A 19769-nucleotide genomic window follows, 5' to 3' on the forward strand; every position below is an offset into this window, starting at 1 on the left:
AGATTTCCCATTCTTTTAAATTCATAATACGAATTATGTTCTTTTGAATTGTGCCATATGTAGATTTGTGTCACCTGAGTTTAATATTTTTTTTGTTGTGATCAATTTAAATCTAAGTTTGTGATGGTAAACTCAGTCATCTCTGATAAAGTTGAGTGCATAATTTTTTGTCTATATCATTGTCCATTGGATCCACCGGAAATTAGATCCAGATAAAATTCAGTAGCGTCCTAGAGGACCATTGCTTTTAATATATGTTTGAAAATCAGTTCACACACTTACCCACCCACACAGATATTTTGCAATCTCGACGAATTGAGTCGTATGGTTGCCGATTTTCACAGTGATTACATACCTTTACTATATGAGAATGTCAACACAATCTTTTTTTTCGTGTTAAAAGAAATCAGTCAGTCAATTTTTAATGACTTGGGTTAGAAGTTCATTGTTGGCAGCGATAATGACAATATCATAGCGATGACCCATGACGGCAGCTTGTTTGTACAATACAGGCAGGGTGAATCATATGGAGTTAGTCCTGGTAAATGACAGGTTGAAAGTTCGATACTAAACTTATTGTAGAATCATCAATCAAAAGTGTATTCCATTCTTTTACCTGTGTGCATTGGACGCCTGGGGAATTGTTTCTCCGTTTGGCAGAGAAATATAAGTTTTCAATTGAACATGCATATACATATGGCAAGCCCTTGTTAAACGATTCTATTTCGTAAATAAACATCTTCAAAAGTGTGAAAATTTTAAAACATTATTTGAGGCTCAAGGTCGTCTTTAGTCAGACGAATTATTTTTACAAGGAAAAAGTGTTGAGTAGAAGATTTGCTCTGGTTATCTGATTATGACGAAAACAAAGAGAAACTGACAATGTTGGACTTCAACCGACGCGACCCAGTCATCATAAAGATTATTTATGAAACACTACCAATGCGACATAGTTTAATCTCGTTGGCTGATTTGGTATAAAATGGTCACGGTTGTGGAACAGTGCCAATGCAGCAATCCATAAAAGTTGTGTTTTTCTGTCGCGCGAACATTCACCTCTCAAATGCCGTACACCATTTTGTCACAAACGAAATTGGTGGCTTTAGATCAGTTGTAATGTAAAGTGATTTTTTTAAATATTCGAATAGAATAAAAATTACAATGCAACAACAATTTACTACCAGCTACATTCCGCTTATTCAGTAGTATACACTAAGGTCTTTTTTATGCGATTTTTCAGAGTTATGCGGTTTTTTTATGCGAACTTTCAGAGTTATGCGGTTTTTTATGCGAATTTTCAGAGTTATGTGTTTTTTTATGCGAATTTCAGAGTTATGCGGTTTTTTATGCGGCACGTAAACTCGCATAAAAAAAGATTTCAGTGTACTTCCAATCATAGCTCCGCTGGAATAGTCTGGTTAACCTACATGATCCATTCTCAGTGGTTTGTTTTGTAGTCGGCATCTCGTAGTTTTAGCTCCGCGGTCGACCTCACGTCTGTTAAGGTGTGTTGATTTCTTACAAACAGTCAGTCTGCGCACGTTCTTTTCCGCACATTAAGATACCTTTGCTATATATCTTACTAGGGCTCGATAGTCATGCACGACGGCTACATCGACTACATCGGAGTGGTGAAACATAGGGAACCGCTGCGTTACAGTTACTGGAATGCACTCACGAATGGCCGCGATGTTAAACGGTTTCAACCGGGGCCCACTGATGGAGTTTATTGCAATACTTGCGGGGATAGAAGGAAATCAAAATAGACGAAGGGGGGAATGAGGTTGATGTGTCGGTGTGCGAGCAGGAGGAAATTTGGGACAAGCAGATTACCCTTCTGGGCCGGGGTGTTAGTGTACTGTGGAAGCAAACATTTGAATACAATTACCTCGCTTGTAAGCGATCGCTAGGGTAATCTAAAAGATGATTATTCTGCATGGCCTACCATCATCGTGTGCAGCTCTAGCAGCAGTAGCAGCTGTTGAGAGGAAATATCATGTTACTGGCATTCTGTGGTTTGGATGATAGTTTTTGTTCTGTTTTCGACAGAATGCGCAGAGACACTTGGAAATAATCCTTGTTTTAAATTTAATTTTTTTATTTGTCACACCATATATTTCAATCATAGATGTTTCAACCCTAAGGTCACTCGTTTCACGGGCCAGGAAACTTGGTGACCTGCGTGAAAGGTATAGACTTTCACATCACGCTTTACCCGTCCCCGGCGTACTTAAGCTTTCGCAAGTATGAACGCACCAAATTTGCAGTGGAAATAGTAATATTCTCAACATTTGCTATCTTGCGGATGCTTTTCATTAGATTCAGTAGAAACATTTTGGCAACAAATCTTGGACATTTTTTTTAATTTGTTGAATGGTTTCGGTTGCCGAGACATGTTTCCTATGATGTGTGTTCGTCAATGTATAAAATTCTTCAATTGATTAAATTTGCGGCAATTTAGTGGGTTCATGTCGAAAGTAACATTTTGATTGTACGCAAGATCTGATCATAAGACAATAAGATCCTTATGGTTTCGAATTATTGATAGAAGTCGTTTTTGCAAACATTCCTTGATTTACATTTCGTTGTTCATTCTAGTTGTGATGAAGAGTTGCGAAATATTGTCGCAGCAACAGCTTGCCAAATCATAGCTTTCTTATATTTTTTTACTTGAATCGTTGTCTCTGATGAGTTTAATACTTGCTGTTCTAGCATCGTATAATATTGTGGCCCTGACAAAGCTTTGTAATTGAATTTCACGTAGGTTTCGCATTGCATCATACAACTTTCGATTGTTTATTGCAATCATTATCAGATACAGTCAATTACAATTTGATATAGATGTATGGGGCATTCCACGCAAAATCATCATTTTGATTTCATCCAACTATTTTTTTTGGTAAAGAGCTCGAAAATATTCGACACGTATTTTTTTTATTCAACTTCATACGTGAAATTTTCGAGATATGATTTTTTGAAGTTTTGCGTTTGAAAAAAGGCCTTTTTTTCAACATCTAATAAAGATTCAAAAGTTCGTCCAAGACGTGTGCGTCGTTTCTTTAGCTTTCAAATAAGCGCTTCCACAAAATAATCTTCATAGTTAATTCAATGAAAATAGTTAAAAATTAATAAACAAATAAAAAAAAATCAGACTTGGACCCAATTTTTTTAGTTGAAAACAGAATCCTTAGTAGTTTAACTCAATCTTGGCAAAGTTTCGGAGTGGAATAATTAATTAATACTTTCGCAGCAATGAATTTTCCAATCACGACCCGCACGCGCAACTCGCTCGAATACGGGCTTAACTTGTCGACACATGTCGCGCCACTGTTCAAATCCTAACTTTGACAGTTTATTGTTAGCAACGTGTCAGTTAAAATCGCGGTGTGAAAATGAATTCAAAAATCTAAAACATTCGTAGCGTCGACTTTCTTATTCCCTTCTTGAGGAATTCCATATGTTACAGCTTTCAGCTTCATCATTGAATTCAATTAATGAGATATGGAACTACTTGAATAAAATTTTGATTGCATTACTCTTCAATATCCGGGTTTGGAGATGCCGGTTGGGCTTAACTGAGCTCTGTTTTATATTTTAATTTTCATACTACCGGCCATTATTACTAGTATGAAGTGGAAATTACGTTAAGTGAACGTATCCCAATTGGGTTTTATACGATGACTACAAATGACGGTAAATCAAGTTCATCTTTGATGTTTAATGGTGGTTTGTGTACCATGGAATACTGTGGAATGAGATGGAATATTGTAGAATAGAATAAAATAATAAAGACTATGAACATATGAGCAAAGTATGTATGTATGTATGTATTTATGTATGTACGTATGTACGTACGTATGTATGTATGTATGTATGTATGTATGTATGTATGTATGTATGTATGTATTTATGTGTATATGTATACATGTATGTATTTACATTATACATTACTTAAAAAACTACAACTTAATCCACAAGACACTAACATGAACACACATTTTAACAACAATTTTATCAAATCTGTTTGAATCAGCACAAAAAAACCAAGTGGGCACCATAGCCTAGGAACGTCTGTGTGTTGACTTAAAATAGAAGCTCATAGAAGCAAATTTTATCAAGGGTCAGGTGTACAACTGAAGTAAGGAACTGTTGCCACTGTGACTACTTACAAAAAACCTATTTTAATACACCTAGTAGTGTAATGGTGTCTTTCTCATTTTAATTTTCTCCTTATTAGAAATTCTCCGAAATACAACTTAATAAAATTTCAGATAATAGTTTTCAAGATTTCTGTTGCATAACACTACTACATTGATACACTACATTTGAATTTAAGTTAGTGAAAATCTATTCAATCATATGTGAAAAAGTGAAGTGGGTTCCATTTTATCATATTTGATTATTATTGTCGTTACTTCCGGAACCGGAAGTTGGATATCGGCATAGTGACATTCGGTTCATTCAACCATGCACTAATAGGACCTACACATTTTTTTACGATTCTCTATGACGATTTGAATTTGGGAAAAAAATTTACCGGTAGTCGGACTTGGATAAAATTCAGCAAATCATTTATGGAACTATCAATGGGTTATTTGGTTACAGAGTCTCAGGGTCTGCAAACTAAAGAAAATCATACATAGCCACAAAATGGTGGATTTTTTCGTGAAATATTGTAGTTTTCACTTTGAACAACCACCAGAAATTAGAAAAATTTTAAAAAATCAAACTGAAACGTTGGGGTCTAGAAAAACTTCTACTCTAACTATGCTGCGTTTATTTGTCCACTTCTGATTGGTCTGCGTTGAGATACAGTGGACACCGCAAATCATGATTTTTAAGAAGCATTCTCAAAAGTGCCTCTTCACCGACTTATTTCTCAAAATTTCTTCATGAAAAAATTACAAAATGTTGTTCGAATGATGCTTTTCATCATGCAAGACATTTTTTTATTTAAAAGATATTTTTATTCAGGCCTATTTGCGTACAAGCTTTACGTGGCCGATTGAGCCGATTTTTCAAATATTTTTTTTTGAGTTGGATCTCGTTGTCACCCTTTTTCTAGGGGAGAGGAGCTTCCATTTCCCTCTTGCGAGGATTGAGGGGCACTTCGTTTGTGGTACGTCTCGTCATCCATTGCCGCATCGATGGTATTGTTGTCGATTTCCGCCTTCTTTTCGTTGCTAGTTGCTGTAGATGCATCTTGTTATACATTGGTGTACTGGGGTTGCTTGAGGTTGGTGTGAAGGAAGTGAGGGAAGATCATGCACACTAGAGTGGGACAAGGTTGTATGGGAAAAATTATTTTCTCGCTCCACCAAACTTTTCGTGTTCCTTTTGGGTCCCATAGAAACTATGCAAAATTTTAGCTCGATAGGAGAAACTATATTTTCGCGCCCGCGGTTCAAAGTTTGTATGGGATTTAGTATGGGAAAACTAACTTTTAACAAAAAAATCATCTGGAGGTCACCCTATACACTCAAAAAATCAGCGGGCATGTAACTTTTGTAGGAAATTTAATGAGGAAGAAAACCTTCGAAGACTGTAACATAATCCGACATCTGTAAAAAATGTTATTAAAGAAAAGCCGACACAAGGTCCGAACGATGGCTCATTCGTTAATGTATCTAGCACCACTGCTGCTAGTGGTGGTAATATGAGTTTGCTTTCTTTTATTGTGCTACAACGGTTGATCTGAGTTGTTTGATGTCTTCACAATAGTTGCTCGGTGTAGTTTGAAGATTTTTTTAAACTTAAAAACCATGTTCCAAAACTCACTGTAAAGACACACAAAAAACTAACTTTTTTATTTGAAGAAATACAATTTTGAAGTCTTCCACAATATTGTTAATAAACTCAAATACTATAACTTTGTCGAAGACATAAACCATCTGCCTAATATGGTTTAGAAGATATGGATGATTTCATTTAATATTATGAAAAAAACATTGATTCCAAGTTTTTCTTTTTCTTATTTTTCTATCGTCCATATCTTTTAAACCATATGAGACAGATGGTTTATGTCTTCGACAAAGTTATAGTATTTGAGTTTATCAACAATATTGTGGAAGACTTCAAAATTGTATTTCTTCAAATAAAAAAGTTAGTTTTTTGTGTGTCTTTACAGTGAGTTTTGGAACATGGTTTTTAAGTTTAAAAAAATCTTCAAACTACACCGAGCAACTATTGTGAAGACATCAAACAACTCAGATCAACCGTTGTAGCACAATAAAAGAAAGCAAACTCATATTACCACCACTAGCAGCAGTGGTGCTAGATACATTCACGAATGAGCCATCGTTCGGACCTTGTGTCGGCTTTTCTTTAATAACATTTTTTACAGATGTCGGATTATGTTACAGTCTTCGAAGGTTTTCTTCCTCATTAAATTTCCTACAAAAGTTACATGCCCGCTGATTTTTTGAGTGTATAGGGTGACCTCCAGATGATTTTTTTGTTAAAAGTTAGTTTTCCCATACTAAATCCCATACAAACTTTGAACCGCGGGCGCGAAAATATAGTTTCTCCTATCGAGCTAAAATTTTGCATGGTGCTTATGGGACCCAAAAGGAACACGAAAAGTTTAGTGGAGCTGAAATCAATATTTTGTCCCACCCTAATGCACACGCACTTCTATAGCACAATCTTCCATATGTTCTCGTGCTCCACATAGTGCACATTGTTATTGTCTTTTGCGAATTGAATTGCATATAACTCTTTATAAAACTGGATGTAAATAACATTATTTGTCTTATTGCATTCAAGTAAATGCACACGTTTAATGTCAAGATGCATTTGCACCTTAAGCAAACCTTCAAGTTCTCGTATCGAAGGTCGAATTTTGCTCTGCCTGAAGTCAACAACAATTGTGTTCTTTCGTGTCGGCGGTAGCTTTTGTTCGTTTGGTTCACTCATTTCGAGTCGGATCCAAATGAAATTCAAGAACTTTGTATGAGTCCATAAGACCGTTCATTTGAATCTAAGCTTGTGAAAATCGGCCATCTCCGAGAAAAATGAGTGATATTACTTTCACATTTTTGGTGCATATCAACCTGTAATTCCGGAACCGGAAGTTGGATTCAAATAAAATTCAGGAACTTTGTTTTGTACCGTCAGACTTTCCATTTGAATCTAAGTCTGCGAAAATCGACCATCTCCGAGAAAAGTGAGTGACATTATTTTTCCTTTTTAATGCATTATTTTTACATTTTTGGTGCATATCACCCTGTAATTCCGGAAGCGGATGTCGGATCCAAAAGAAATTCAGGAACTTTGTGTGGGACCGTGAGACCTTTCATTTAAATTTAATCGGTTGAGGCATCTCCGAAAAAAGTGAGTGACAATATTTGTCACACACACATACACACAGACATTTGCTCAGTTCGTCGGTTCAAAAGTCTCCGGGCCTCGGTTCAAAAGTCGGGTTTTGCAGTGATTGTATAGCCTTTCTATATGAGAAAGGCAAAAAAAAATTCAAAAAATCGGCTGGAAGAGTATAGGGTTAGGAGTTAAGTTTTCGCATGCGGAATTGAACCACAGGGGATGTTTTCTTCCGAGAAGTCATCACATCTTCAGTAGTTCAGATGGTACAGCGATTTTCCCGGATTTGAGAAGGTTGCAGATTTATAGTTGAGAACTTGTGATACCAGTTTATATTTCGTTATTTGCATTTTATCAGTCATATTTTCAATCTGTTTTTTCGTTGGGTAATGGAGAACAGTTTTGCATTAGGTGTGTTTCCTTGTGGCATATGTGAACAACATTGTAAGTTTTTCTCAGGTGCTCATCCAAAAATTACTTTTTGAGTCATTTCTGGTTTTTGGTTTTACTTCTTGTGTAAGAGACAAAAACAAAAACATTTGAGATCAAACAGTTTATTTTAAGACGAACACTTTATTTGCTACTCACAGTCTTTCAAAGGGAAAATAAAGACAAAAAATAGGTTTTGGTGATAAAGATGTGCATTTTTGTGTTTTTTATTTTTGTTAGTATTTTGTTCCATGATTGTTAGAAAAACTTGCAAGTCGTCCTACTCAGTAATAATTAAACGATATCTCAGTTTGGTAACCAAAACTACATTGAATCCTTCTTCGACAGGATATGAGGAAGGAATCGCTATACCATTGTAACCATTGGGTTTCATGTAAATTACTTGTTGGCTCCACCACCAATTCCTTTCTACCTAGTTTCCCCTGGGCTACTCGTAAGCGAGTTACTCTCCCTCTCTTGGGTATCGCACCTGGCACTCGATGAGTGTCATGCTACCCAGAATAGCAGTGGAAGGATACCTTCCGTCAGACCGTGTCGATTGCACCGTTCTTGTGTTGACTCTATAGTGGTTTGAGCATTGAGGCTTGGTGAGGGTCGTCCAACGATGGAGCCACCTGAGACCGTGTTGCCAAACAGTAAACGACCTGTCAAAGTATGCATTTTTGTCGGGAGTTTTGGTTGCATTCGCATTAAAAAGTTATAAAGTTGCTCTCCCAAGCTGCATTCTTCTCGGCCATTAACTGTTCACATTCGTCGTTGAACCAATCCTTCCTTACGTTCAGAACCGCCGTACCTAGCGTTGCTGATGCAGTGCTACCTATGGCAGAACGGATGTCTCTCCAGCCATCTTGAAGAGTAGCTGCACCAAGCTGCTCTTCCGTTGGTAGTGCCACTGCCAACTGCTGCGCGTAATCTTGAGCTACTCCAGCATATCGGAGCCGCGCGATGTTAAACCGCGACGTTCGGTTTCGATATTTGGAAGCCACCGAGCGCATGCATACAAAACCAAGTAGTGGTCCGAATCTATATTCGCACTGCGGTACTTGCGAACATTGTTGATGTCCGAGAAAAATTTTCCGTCGATCCAAACGTGGTCGATTTGATTTTCGGTTTGTTGGTCAGGTTATCTCCAAGTAGCTTTGTAGATATCCTTGCGGGGAAAGAAGGTGCTTATGACTACCATTCCTCGGGAGGCCGCAAAGTTGACACATCGTTGGTCGTTGTTATTCGATGCGGCATGTAAGCTGTTCGGCCCGATTACCGATCGGTACATTGCCTCCCTTCCTATCTTGGCATTCATGTCACCGATGACAATTTTACGTCTCTGCGTGGGCAGCCGTCATAGGCTTGTTCCAGCTGCACGTAGAATACTTCTTTCTCGTCATCGGGTCTCCCTTCGTGTGGGCAGTGCATGTTAATGATGCTGTAATTGAAAAAACGGCCTTTAATTCTCAACTTACACACCCTAGCGTTGATCGGCTGCCATCCAATCACTCGCTGGCGCATCTTGCCCAGCACTATAAAGCCAGTTCCCAGCTCGTTCGTTGTGCCACATCTTTGGTAGAAGGTAGCCGCTCAATGTCCACTTTTCCACACCTTCTGTCCCGTCCAACAAAGCTCCTGCAGCGCTACGACGTCGAAGTTGCGAGGATTTAGTTCGTCGTATATTATCCTGTCGCAGTCTGCGAAACCTACCGACTTGCAGTTCCATGTTCCAAGTTTCCAATCGTAGTCCTTATTTCGTCGCGTGGGTCTATGCCGATTGTTCCGGGATTTATTCTGTATTTCCTATATTATTTGTTAAAAATATTTTACGGGTGGCTTATTAGGCCTACGCCAACCCCTTCTCTCACCGGAGGATCCTCGTGCTTGCTCTGTTTACGGTCCCAACTAGCACTAGGACGATCCCGTTGGTGGGGTTGCCACCTTGGATTTAGTTGGACGGGATGCAGCATTTCATACTCAGCCGCTGGATACCAGAACATACGCTGATTGAAGCCGCTCCTACAGACGCTCCGACATCCTCTAAAGAGGACCCCCTTCCCTGTCAGCATACGACCAAAGTCCCACCGGGGTTGGTTACCCGATCTTTCATATGGTTGCTCGTACCCAAGCCGGCACCACGGAGAGGTAGGGATAGGAGTTACTGGACAAGAGGCTAAGAGCCACACTGGGGCCTGAATTACGCATTGTGCAGTCGTTTACCAATTACCAAATTTACTAAACCGCTTCCATTTGAATAACACACTAATTTGGCCAACCTTCCCCGAGGGTACTGGAACCGAACACATGACTCCCGAAAAGACATTTTCAAAGGATATAAAAATGTGTTCAGGAATATAAAATTATATGTAAGAATAAACAAAATAAAATGTAAAACTGTATTCAGACCGCAGAACCACCTAAAATGGTTTACCTTTGAATCCGGATTACGGTCCTGAACAACTGCTCTTTAATTGTGACAAGGAATGCGACATGTCAAAAAAAATATACAAAAAACATCTATGAGCTCCACCTAGTGGTGACGTTGAAGACTTTCTTGTTTGAAATTTTTTAAAAAAATATTCTAGAAATTTGCCGGTTCATTGCCGTGACATACGTCATCAGTAACATGATTTCGTCTATGGCCTATATATGTTTGTCTCATTCCTGCAGGACACGAAAGTTTAAAGGCCTCCATACACGTTCAGTTTTTCGTCAATCTGGGTCGAAAATTTAATCGTTTGAAATTTGAGACGAAGTTCATTTCGATTCCTAGATGAATTCCGATTCAAGTCCAGATAGATATGATAATGAATTTCTTATCAAATTTCGCACAATTCATTTGGGCTCAATTCCGTTTCGACTTAAATTGACGAACTGTCCGTAAGATGTGAATGGCCACCCTATCAGTCGCGATATCCTCTGCGGTGTAAGATGCTAACAGCTGATACAACATCGACTGTCATTTCATACATACGCTCAACAGTTCCATTATCAGGTTTTAGAGTGGTCGTAATATAAGTATGGGGCAACTTTCGTGCTCATTCGTTGATTGATGAAAGAATGCTTTTTCATTGCCATATAACCTACCTACAGTCTGCCTAGAATAGCATTATGGTGTGTGCTCTCGGTGTTCAAAGTCACCATCACCAAGTCTCATCAGTCGAGATAGACTACCCTTAACCGTCGGATGGGGGGACTCATTCTATTTGAAGAGTGCTGTGTTTGTTTATCGCTGTTACTTGAACATTGGATTGTTTTTGTAGTAGTCAATCTGCAGCACAATCAGATTCAGTTTGTTTGTATGTATGTTGCTTAAGTTTCGCCAGATGTAATTTTCATTGAAATATGTCTTGGATAATGCGTGTATTCTAGCGCATGCTGTGAATCCGATCTTCTACATGAGTTTTATATGAACTAATATTTTCAAAACGTAATAAAAATAATACATCACAAACTATTTGGTTCAATATGTAAAACATGCTAGACAAACATCATCGACGAAAATATTGAATGTTTCATAGATCCGATTTTACCCAGGCTCTCACTAATCGCCCCAAAGTTTAGAGCTGTTTTATTTTTATATACAACTCGACCTGCTTGAGCCGAATATGTAAATTCTCGTTGTTCTATTCCGCATGGTAGAGTTATAGAAGACGTTGAGCGGACACACAGTCAATATTATCTTAATTTCTCTTCTCTCAGAACTGCGCATACGTCTTGGGTACTCTTTCTCCGTCGAAAACCATTAATGAACGAGAAAACGAACAAGTTTTGCCGGGTGAACTAATTAATCGCTGAGATCAATGTACCCTCTTAGTTTCGTTACCAAATAGGCCTGCATATCGATGCGGGCCCGAGACATGAGATACCACTCCTTTCCGGATCAATTGCCGCTTCAGTGGGCGTTTGGATCAGACCAAACCGGCAATGAAATTCATTCGATCGAATGGTTATTTTTTCGATAACATTTTCAAACTGTAAATATAGTAGGCTTTCCGTCAATCGAGTTGATTCCTAGAAATTTCTAAGTGTTTTTTTCTCTCTATATTCGTTTGTTTTAGGTCATGGTGATTATAAATAATAGAGATGATTACTTATCCTTCCTGAAAGCGCCAGGAGTAAGAATGCAAACTCCTGTAGTAAGCAACAACAATTCCACGACGACGACTCTGATTCGTGACACGGTGATCCAACAGCAACAACAACAACAGCAGCAGCAGAACTGCACACTAAATAACAATAACACGTTGCTGAACAGTAATACCGCGAACCTAGGCAACAGCAACGGCAACGGTGTGAATATTTCGAACATTAATAACAACAACGGACTGCCAGGACTGGCGAAGGCGGTACTCATCTGTCGGCAAAATTCACACCCGTTTAATGTGAGTCTAATTTTACAGAAACCGGTGGTATCATCCTTAAGCAAGCATTTTAAACTAATAACTTTTTTATATAATTTATTTTACCCCGGCTTTAACCATTTTGGTCGTTCACCGGGGAGGAAACTAATAACTCATATATCCAATTTACAGAATCGAACACTCTTACTTGAGCCACATCAGGAGGTAAAGGTCGGTCGATCAGTAGCTAGGAATCGGGTGTCTGAGAATAATGCAATTTTCGATTGCAAAGTGTTATCACGAAACCACGCCGTACTGTGGTACAGTGATGGCAAGTTCTTCATCAAGGTTAGTACGGCTCGAAAACAAAATTATCTGTTGATCAATGTTACTCTACCATCCGTTTTTTGTACTTTTAAGGACACCGGAAGCAGTAATGGCACCTTCATCAATAATGTCCGTCTCAGTCAAACAAGTACCGAATCGGAACCGTATGAGGTCAGCTCAGGAGACATTGTGCAGTTTGGTGTCGACGTTATGGAGAATACGCGTCGTGAAACGCATGGCTGTATAGTAGCAACACTGAAACTGTTTCTTCCGGATGGCCGGGAAACTAAGGCAAGCCAATCGATCGGCGTTGGTGGCCAGAGTACGAAAATACCTCCGGTAGATCTGTATCGACTTAACCAATACATTCAGGAAGCGAATCAGCGTGAGCAGATTCTAGAAACGAAGCTGACCAGCCTGCAGAAAATGGTTGAGGTGACAAAGTAAGTTTGGAGCTTTTCTTGTCCCATACATATAGCTTTGTAAGTTAGTGTTACTTTTCTTTCAGACAAAACTCCGCTCTCGGGTGGCAAGCAATGATCGACGAAGATAGGCTACTCAGTCGAATCGATATGCTGGAGAAAAAATTGCAATACTTCCAGAAAAGCATAACTGACGATAAACTGCGGGAGGAAGTGCTAAAGTTGCAGGACGAGAAAAATCAGTATCAAAGTTCGGCTAAGGAAGCGCTCTGGAAAGTGCATCAGGAACGACTAGATGCCACTCATAAGCTGGCAACGATTGAGAAGGCCTTGTGTAGCAGTGAGGACGAATGTTCGCTTCTGCGGGAACAATTGAACAAGACACAGCTGCAGTTGCAGGTGAATAGAAAGTGGTGACGTGTGAAATCGATTATTGATAAAATTAACGGTACTTTGTATTGCAGGAAGTAACGGGCAGATTGGATGCATTGCAGGGCCAGTACGATGAGAAAGTTTCTTCTAGTGAGGAGATGCTCAAAGCGAAAGAATCGGAAGTATCTAGTTTGAGTCACGAAATTAACGTGTTGCAGGAGAAACTCAGCTTTTATGCGGTAAGAGAATGTTTGAGCAATGTGATTATTTTAGATATTTTTGCATATACTTCATAGTTTTACGCGTCTGATGAGGATGATCAACAACCACAACAGGAGTACAATAATTCAGCTGTCTCTGATTGGCTGCTAAAATCTGATATTAAGAAACTCGAAGGATCTGATGATATTATTAAGGCCATTTGTAATGATGTTGTACGTAGTTTGAATCATTGGAATACAATCATTTTAAACCTTTGTTGCATATTTTCAAGGAACCCGAGGCTCACATCGATGAGCAGGAAACTAGTCTAGAAGATGGTGTAATGCAACTACAAAAACGAATTCTTACGCTAGAAAGAAATCTCTCTATCTTTATGGAAAAGGATAATAAAACAGCGAGTGGTACGATTCTTGGAATGACTTCATTTATAGATAAAGCCCTTGGTAATGTTTCTTTTTCGTAGAATATAATGAGTCAAACGACAATGCGAGTGTTACATCATCATCGACAACAGGTATGACGACTATCCATTCTGGGGGTTTAACGAGCTCAAATGATAATGGACCAGTGGTTTTACCAATGGAAGCAATGGTCAACAGCGGCGAGGAGTGCGACGGCAATCAGAATATAAACAGCACTAGCAACAACGACGACAACATACACGACTCACAGCAACTGCCACCGTCCGCAACCGAAACTAATGCAATCGTGACGATGACCACCACAGCATCGATAAAGGAGCAACAGCAATTGAAACGCCTCTCCGGAGGAATGAAGATATCAGGCGAATTGAATCAAAATGTACTTCGAAGAAATCTCAAACACATCAAAAGCGAATGTGCATTGCTATTACGGCAAATTTGTAAATTCAAGGAAGAGGATAGGAAAAATGAAAATAACATAGTGGCCAAAGTTAAATACGATGAAATGGAAAGCGAGGTAATTTATACAATTTGTGACTAATTTTTCTCCCACTATACCAACACATATTCATTTGTCAATAAGTTTTTCAATACTTTGGGGTAATTTGAAGGGAAAATTCAACTTATGCTCAACTAACATTTGTAATTCCAGCTTCGGACACTTAAGCAAGAACTGGCTTCTCGTCCACAGCAGGAAGAATTGGCAAAGAAGCAACAGCACTGCGAGAGCCTTACGGAGGATTTAGCTTTACTGCGGATTGAAGCGGAAGAGCTTAGGGCTTTGAATGATCGTTGTCATGGCGAAATGGACCGTATGGAGAAGGAACTGCTGAAACAGAAAAATAATGAAAATGAAAAAATGAGTGCAATTCCTGCGCATCATAAGCAGGATTTAACAACGGCAGCACCAGTTCTGAAAGAAGACGCCGTGGGGAAAAATCAAAGAATTCCACAGGATGACGGGTCCATGGAGGGAGGAGTCCACAAGAAAATTGAAGTCGTTAATATTGGAACGCAAACCGAAATAGAAGAGAAAAAGGCTGTTGTTGTTGACTTGAGCGAAAACGATGCGTCGATAAGCTCATATTTCGATGAGTTGGATGATGATTATAATGAGGAAGAAGACGACGAAAAAACCGAAACGATAGATACAACAGAGATATTTATTGGTCAAAGACTGCTAACTGACACTCAGACTAGCATAAACAGCAGCAGTTCAGGAATGAATTATCTTGAAACCTGCAATAGCCAGGAAATCAACAATTCTTACACTAGCAATACAAGCTTAAATTGCAATGAATCGACAAGTACGCTATTCGAAGTTAAAAAATCCCATGGCAGTGTGACTGGTGAACCAAACGGAGCATTAATGGATCGGGTGGGAGACTCATTGTTGGAAAGTAGCATTGAGCACGAGCTGGAACTCATTAACCATCCGGATGTACAGCGAGAGGAAGAACTAATTGCATTCAAAGAGAAGTATACTCATCTCACCCAGGAGAATATTCGGCTGAACAAGCAGTTGCAAAAACTGAACGACGATTTCAGCCAATTCAAAAGCAAATCGTTCATGAAGCTTCTAATGTACATAGCACCCGTCATTGTTATCGTTGGTTATATAATGTTTAATTGTGAATCGTAAAGGCACTGAGATTTTGAGTTTAGTTCAGTTACAGAGATTAGAGAATTTTATGAAATATTTATTTGGAACCCAGCTAAAAGCAGACCAGCATGATTTGTTTCTGTTAGCTCATTATTCTTCCATCTGGAAAATGATTATAACTATAGAATATTTTTTTCTCATCTACTCTTTTTGGCGATAGCTTTAAATTATTGGTTTTCCTCTCTTTCGTGTCTTTAGCTAATATGTATTTATTATCAATGAGAATGAGGAACGTTACTAATAGTAATATAACGAAATCCAGCATGAATAGGGATTCAACCAGACAAAAACACGATAGAAGAAATTAACGAAGAACATTATCTTTCCTTCATCTCTGTATATGGGTAATATATTAATCATACTATATCAAAACAACAATCACTCTCTTTATATATTATTCAACATAATTTCCCGCCAAAAACAAACACATTTTCAATCATATCCTATGCATTATAATACCCTTCGTGAACTGGTCAAGAAAATATGTTGGAAAAGACTTTTATACACATTATTTGGATGTGCTCTCAAATCTCGAAATACATAACAAATTTACGTACACTGGAAGTACTTATTTAACAGAACTTTCGAATGATGCATCATTTCAATTAAATTGAAGAATTCCAGTAGATCTTCAGAAAATGAAAATGCTTGAGAATGTTTCTATCGTAAAGATGAAAAAAGTTTCTATTGACATGTAAATTACCTAGTTATGTAAAAACTTTTGCGCATGGCCGAGTCGAGAAACACATATGGAACTAATAAAATGACAACAAGTTCAGCAAGCATTACAAGAGTACAAATACGAATAAGCAGAGAAAATGAGATGTTTTTTTAATTTTGTGACAGAACACTAAGTCACAACAAAATTAAAAAATACGTGCGACGCCTTTCTAAGGCACAATTTCAGACCATGACTTTCAAAATAAGTTGATAATTTTGCTTTGACAGATTGTTTGTTTTACCCGATAACAACTGACCGAGGGTACTTTAATCTAGAACAGAAAAGTATACCAAGAAGTCCAATTTATATTCTCTAATAGCTCAATTGAATACTGTTTATGGTATAAAGAAATGAAAGATCGGGCAATTAGTGAGTATTGTCATAGTACTTCGGCTCGTATTGTTCTATTCAATGTACGATTCTATCAACGAAGTGTATTTTGAAAGGTTCTCTGCTCTAAAAAATACCCATTTGCTAATAGAATAGCGACCGCAGTCAACTCTCGACATGAGTGCTTTAAACAAGTAAATAAGTCATTCATTCGCGTCACAGTCGAAAAATTTAAACGATGCTTGGAATTCTGAAATAAACCTTGTACATTTATAGGAACCGTATATTTCATGATGACCAGTAGTGTAACTAAAAGAGTCGCACCTGTGAATAAATAGATAAAATAAATGAATATCAAGTCCAATAATCCGAATAAATCCATGTAACAGTTACACAAATTTTGAAACAAGTAAATACTACTTGTATACTACAAGAGCTCACGTACCCCCCGACGACCCAAGATTAGTGCTACGCCGCGAAATTAATCAGTCCGATCCCCGCAGATGGATCTCCTGGAACCGACACTTCCGATAGCAATCTTCGAATCAGTCGGAAAAATGCCGAAGTCGGTCCAGTAATTGCAGTTGGCGAATGGCTTCCAATTCACTGAGTCGGCGACGATGTCTACATCTATGTTGTTTGTGTAAATATGTTCAATTATGTATGTAACATTATTGTACACTCACTTTTCTCGGAGATGGCTGATTCGGTTTTCCCAAACTTAGACTTAAACGATCGTCTTGTCTGGTGTGGTCGTACACAATATTACTAAATTTTGTCAGGATCTAACCTTCGGATCCGAAATTACAGGGTGATATCTGCAAGAAAAAAATCATGAAAGGTATACACCCCTATTTCGGAAATAGGTGAACCGGTTTTCACAAATTTAGCCTTAAATCAAAGACGTCATATTAACAAGATATCCAGCTCTCACATTTCCCGAACAAATCATTGGCAACAACATTTTTTGCGAGCATGGCGCCCTCAGGCGAGTTCGCGTCGAATCTCGTACACAGAAGTAGGGAAGAGAAATGTCAAATTCGTGCGCGCCAAAATAGCAGCACTGCGCACCCATGCAATTGACATGATATGTTGAATGTGACACCGTGCGATGGCGTTGCTGAACTGAAGATTGATTTTGCTCCAAGCTGACAGGGTCTGCTTAAATGAAAGGTAATGGGATATCATAAAAAGTCCTAAATTTCATTACTATTCGGATTCCGGTTACGGATTTACAAATCTCTTGTCAGTTGCTGGTCACACGAATCGATTTCGACTATACCGGCTCCTGAATTCCGGCTCCGGCGTTGTTACGATGGTCTTGGCTGATTTCACACTGATTGGTTTTGCACTTTCTAGCAGAAATGAACATTCTGACGGTGTTTCATTGCCATTTTTGCTCGAAAGTGCAAAACCAGACCAATCCACGCATTCAGTGCTGTTCAATGTATTGTTTTGGGAATGGTTGACATTCCAACTCGAACTGAACATTTCTACTGCATGACAGCCGCCATTGCCGACTGGGTCGTCAAATGGTGAGATAACTAAGTCCTCACAAGTCCCTATCTCATGCCTCCCCGAGCGTCTATGATGACATTTGGTCAATAGCGTCTATGATGACATTTGGTTAGTAGCAGAATGAGAGGGTGCGAAATGGCTTGTAGGTTGAAGCCCATCCTAAAGTGCAATGTTCATCATAGTATATTATAACATATAATTCTGTCGTTTATTACATCATGTATTATTAGTATTATTAGAAGAGCGTAACTTACACTGCGACATTAACTGTTATATTATATCATAGCATATTGTTTAATATATTATTGTCTTACACTATTTTATGTTATTAGGGTATTATATTGCATTGCATTATAGCATAATATATTGTATTATATTATATTATATTTTATTATATTATATTATATTATATTATATTATATTATATTGTATTCTACTATATTATGTTATACTGTATTGCATTATGTTGTATTATATTATATTATATTATATTATATTATAGGGTTTAGAATATTATGAGTAGTACTACGTATCTCTGCGCAAAATATAAATTTGTTTTCCTTATAAGTTATCATTTTTAAAGTAATCTTTTAACTAACTATCAAGGTCGTCACAAGCTGAGCTTGGTCCTCACTGGTTCCTGTGTGTCTGTGATGACAATTGGTCGAGGGAATGCGTTGATGGTAGAATGAGAGGGTGAGAAATGGCATATTGATTCAAGTAATATAATATCATAGCATATCGCAACATATCATTTTATTCATTATATTATTTATTATATATTTCATTGTACTATATTAGATTTGTTTTTTATTATTATTTTCATTATTATATTTATTGTTATTATTATTAATTTGTCATCAATAATAATAACATATATTATTTTTATAGATGTGGATATTATTATTGTTATTAGAAGAGAAATATTCTACTTCCTGCAGTATTGCGAAGATAGAAGAGCATAACTGACACTCTACACTAAATGTTATTTTATATATTGTTTTATGATATATTATATTATATTTTATGACATTGTATTATATTATATTAAATTAAAATATATTATATTATATTATATTATATTATGTTATATTGTATTATTTTGTAATCTATTATATCTTTTCATGTTATATTAATTTCATTACACTATGTTTCATTGTATTTTTCAATATAAAACATTTTGCACGGGGACGTAAAGGGTAGGGAGCATCAGGGCATCGGACGAATTGATGACTGGACGAGGGATTGTGGATAGCCAGCCCAAGTCACTTGAAGGAAACTTGTTTCCTTCTGAAGGTTTGAAATGAGTCTGACGCGCCCTTCTCAAACAAACCATCAGCCGGGTTCAAGCATGTATAGCGATATGCTTCATCCATGCACTGGATATTATGGTTGGAAGAGCATCTTTTATTCCCGCGGAATACGAGTAAGTGACTCTACTTACATATCCGCCCAACCCTTTTTGTTCGCTTTTCGGTAACAGCTATAGTAAGAAGGTGAATGGATGAGTCATATCGGGGCTACTGTAAGTCTACCCGGATCCACTGGCAAGTCCTTGAACTGATGGTGGCTTCACTTCACATCACATATCACATCACATGACAGCCGCCATTGCCGACTGCTCCCATCTCCATCGTTCACAGGAAAGAATCAAAGAATAAGGAAGATGCTTCA

The 19769-nt window shown here is 38.0% G+C and overlaps 1 protein-coding gene across 4 annotated transcripts in view; it reads left to right on the plus strand.

Annotated features, from left to right (window-relative positions):
- Nucleotides 1–16925, plus strand: part of LOC131433704 (sarcolemmal membrane-associated protein) — a 64338-nt gene extending 47413 nt beyond the window's left edge. For all 4 annotated transcript variants that reach the window (XM_058600241.1, XM_058600243.1, XM_058600242.1 and 1 more), the window contains exons 3-11: nucleotides 11817–12140; nucleotides 12291–12446; nucleotides 12519–12868; nucleotides 12934–13246; nucleotides 13312–13458; nucleotides 13516–13653; nucleotides 13713–13842; nucleotides 13905–14380; nucleotides 14516–16925. In XM_058600241.1, coding sequence (XP_058456224.1) covers nucleotides 11820–12140; nucleotides 12291–12446; nucleotides 12519–12868; nucleotides 12934–13246; nucleotides 13312–13458; nucleotides 13516–13653; nucleotides 13713–13842; nucleotides 13905–14380; nucleotides 14516–15505 — 3021 coding nt within the window. In that variant the 5' untranslated portion in view covers nucleotides 11817–11819 and the 3' untranslated portion in view covers nucleotides 15506–16925. The remainder of the gene's footprint in view (nucleotides 1–11816; nucleotides 12141–12290; nucleotides 12447–12518; nucleotides 12869–12933; nucleotides 13247–13311; nucleotides 13459–13515; nucleotides 13654–13712; nucleotides 13843–13904; nucleotides 14381–14515) is intronic.
- Nucleotides 16926–19769: the final 2844 nt, after the last annotated feature.

Source organism: Malaya genurostris, chromosome 3, assembly GCF_030247185.1.
Source record: "Malaya genurostris strain Urasoe2022 chromosome 3, Malgen_1.1, whole genome shotgun sequence".
NCBI lineage: Eukaryota > Metazoa > Arthropoda > Insecta > Diptera > Culicidae > Malaya > Malaya genurostris.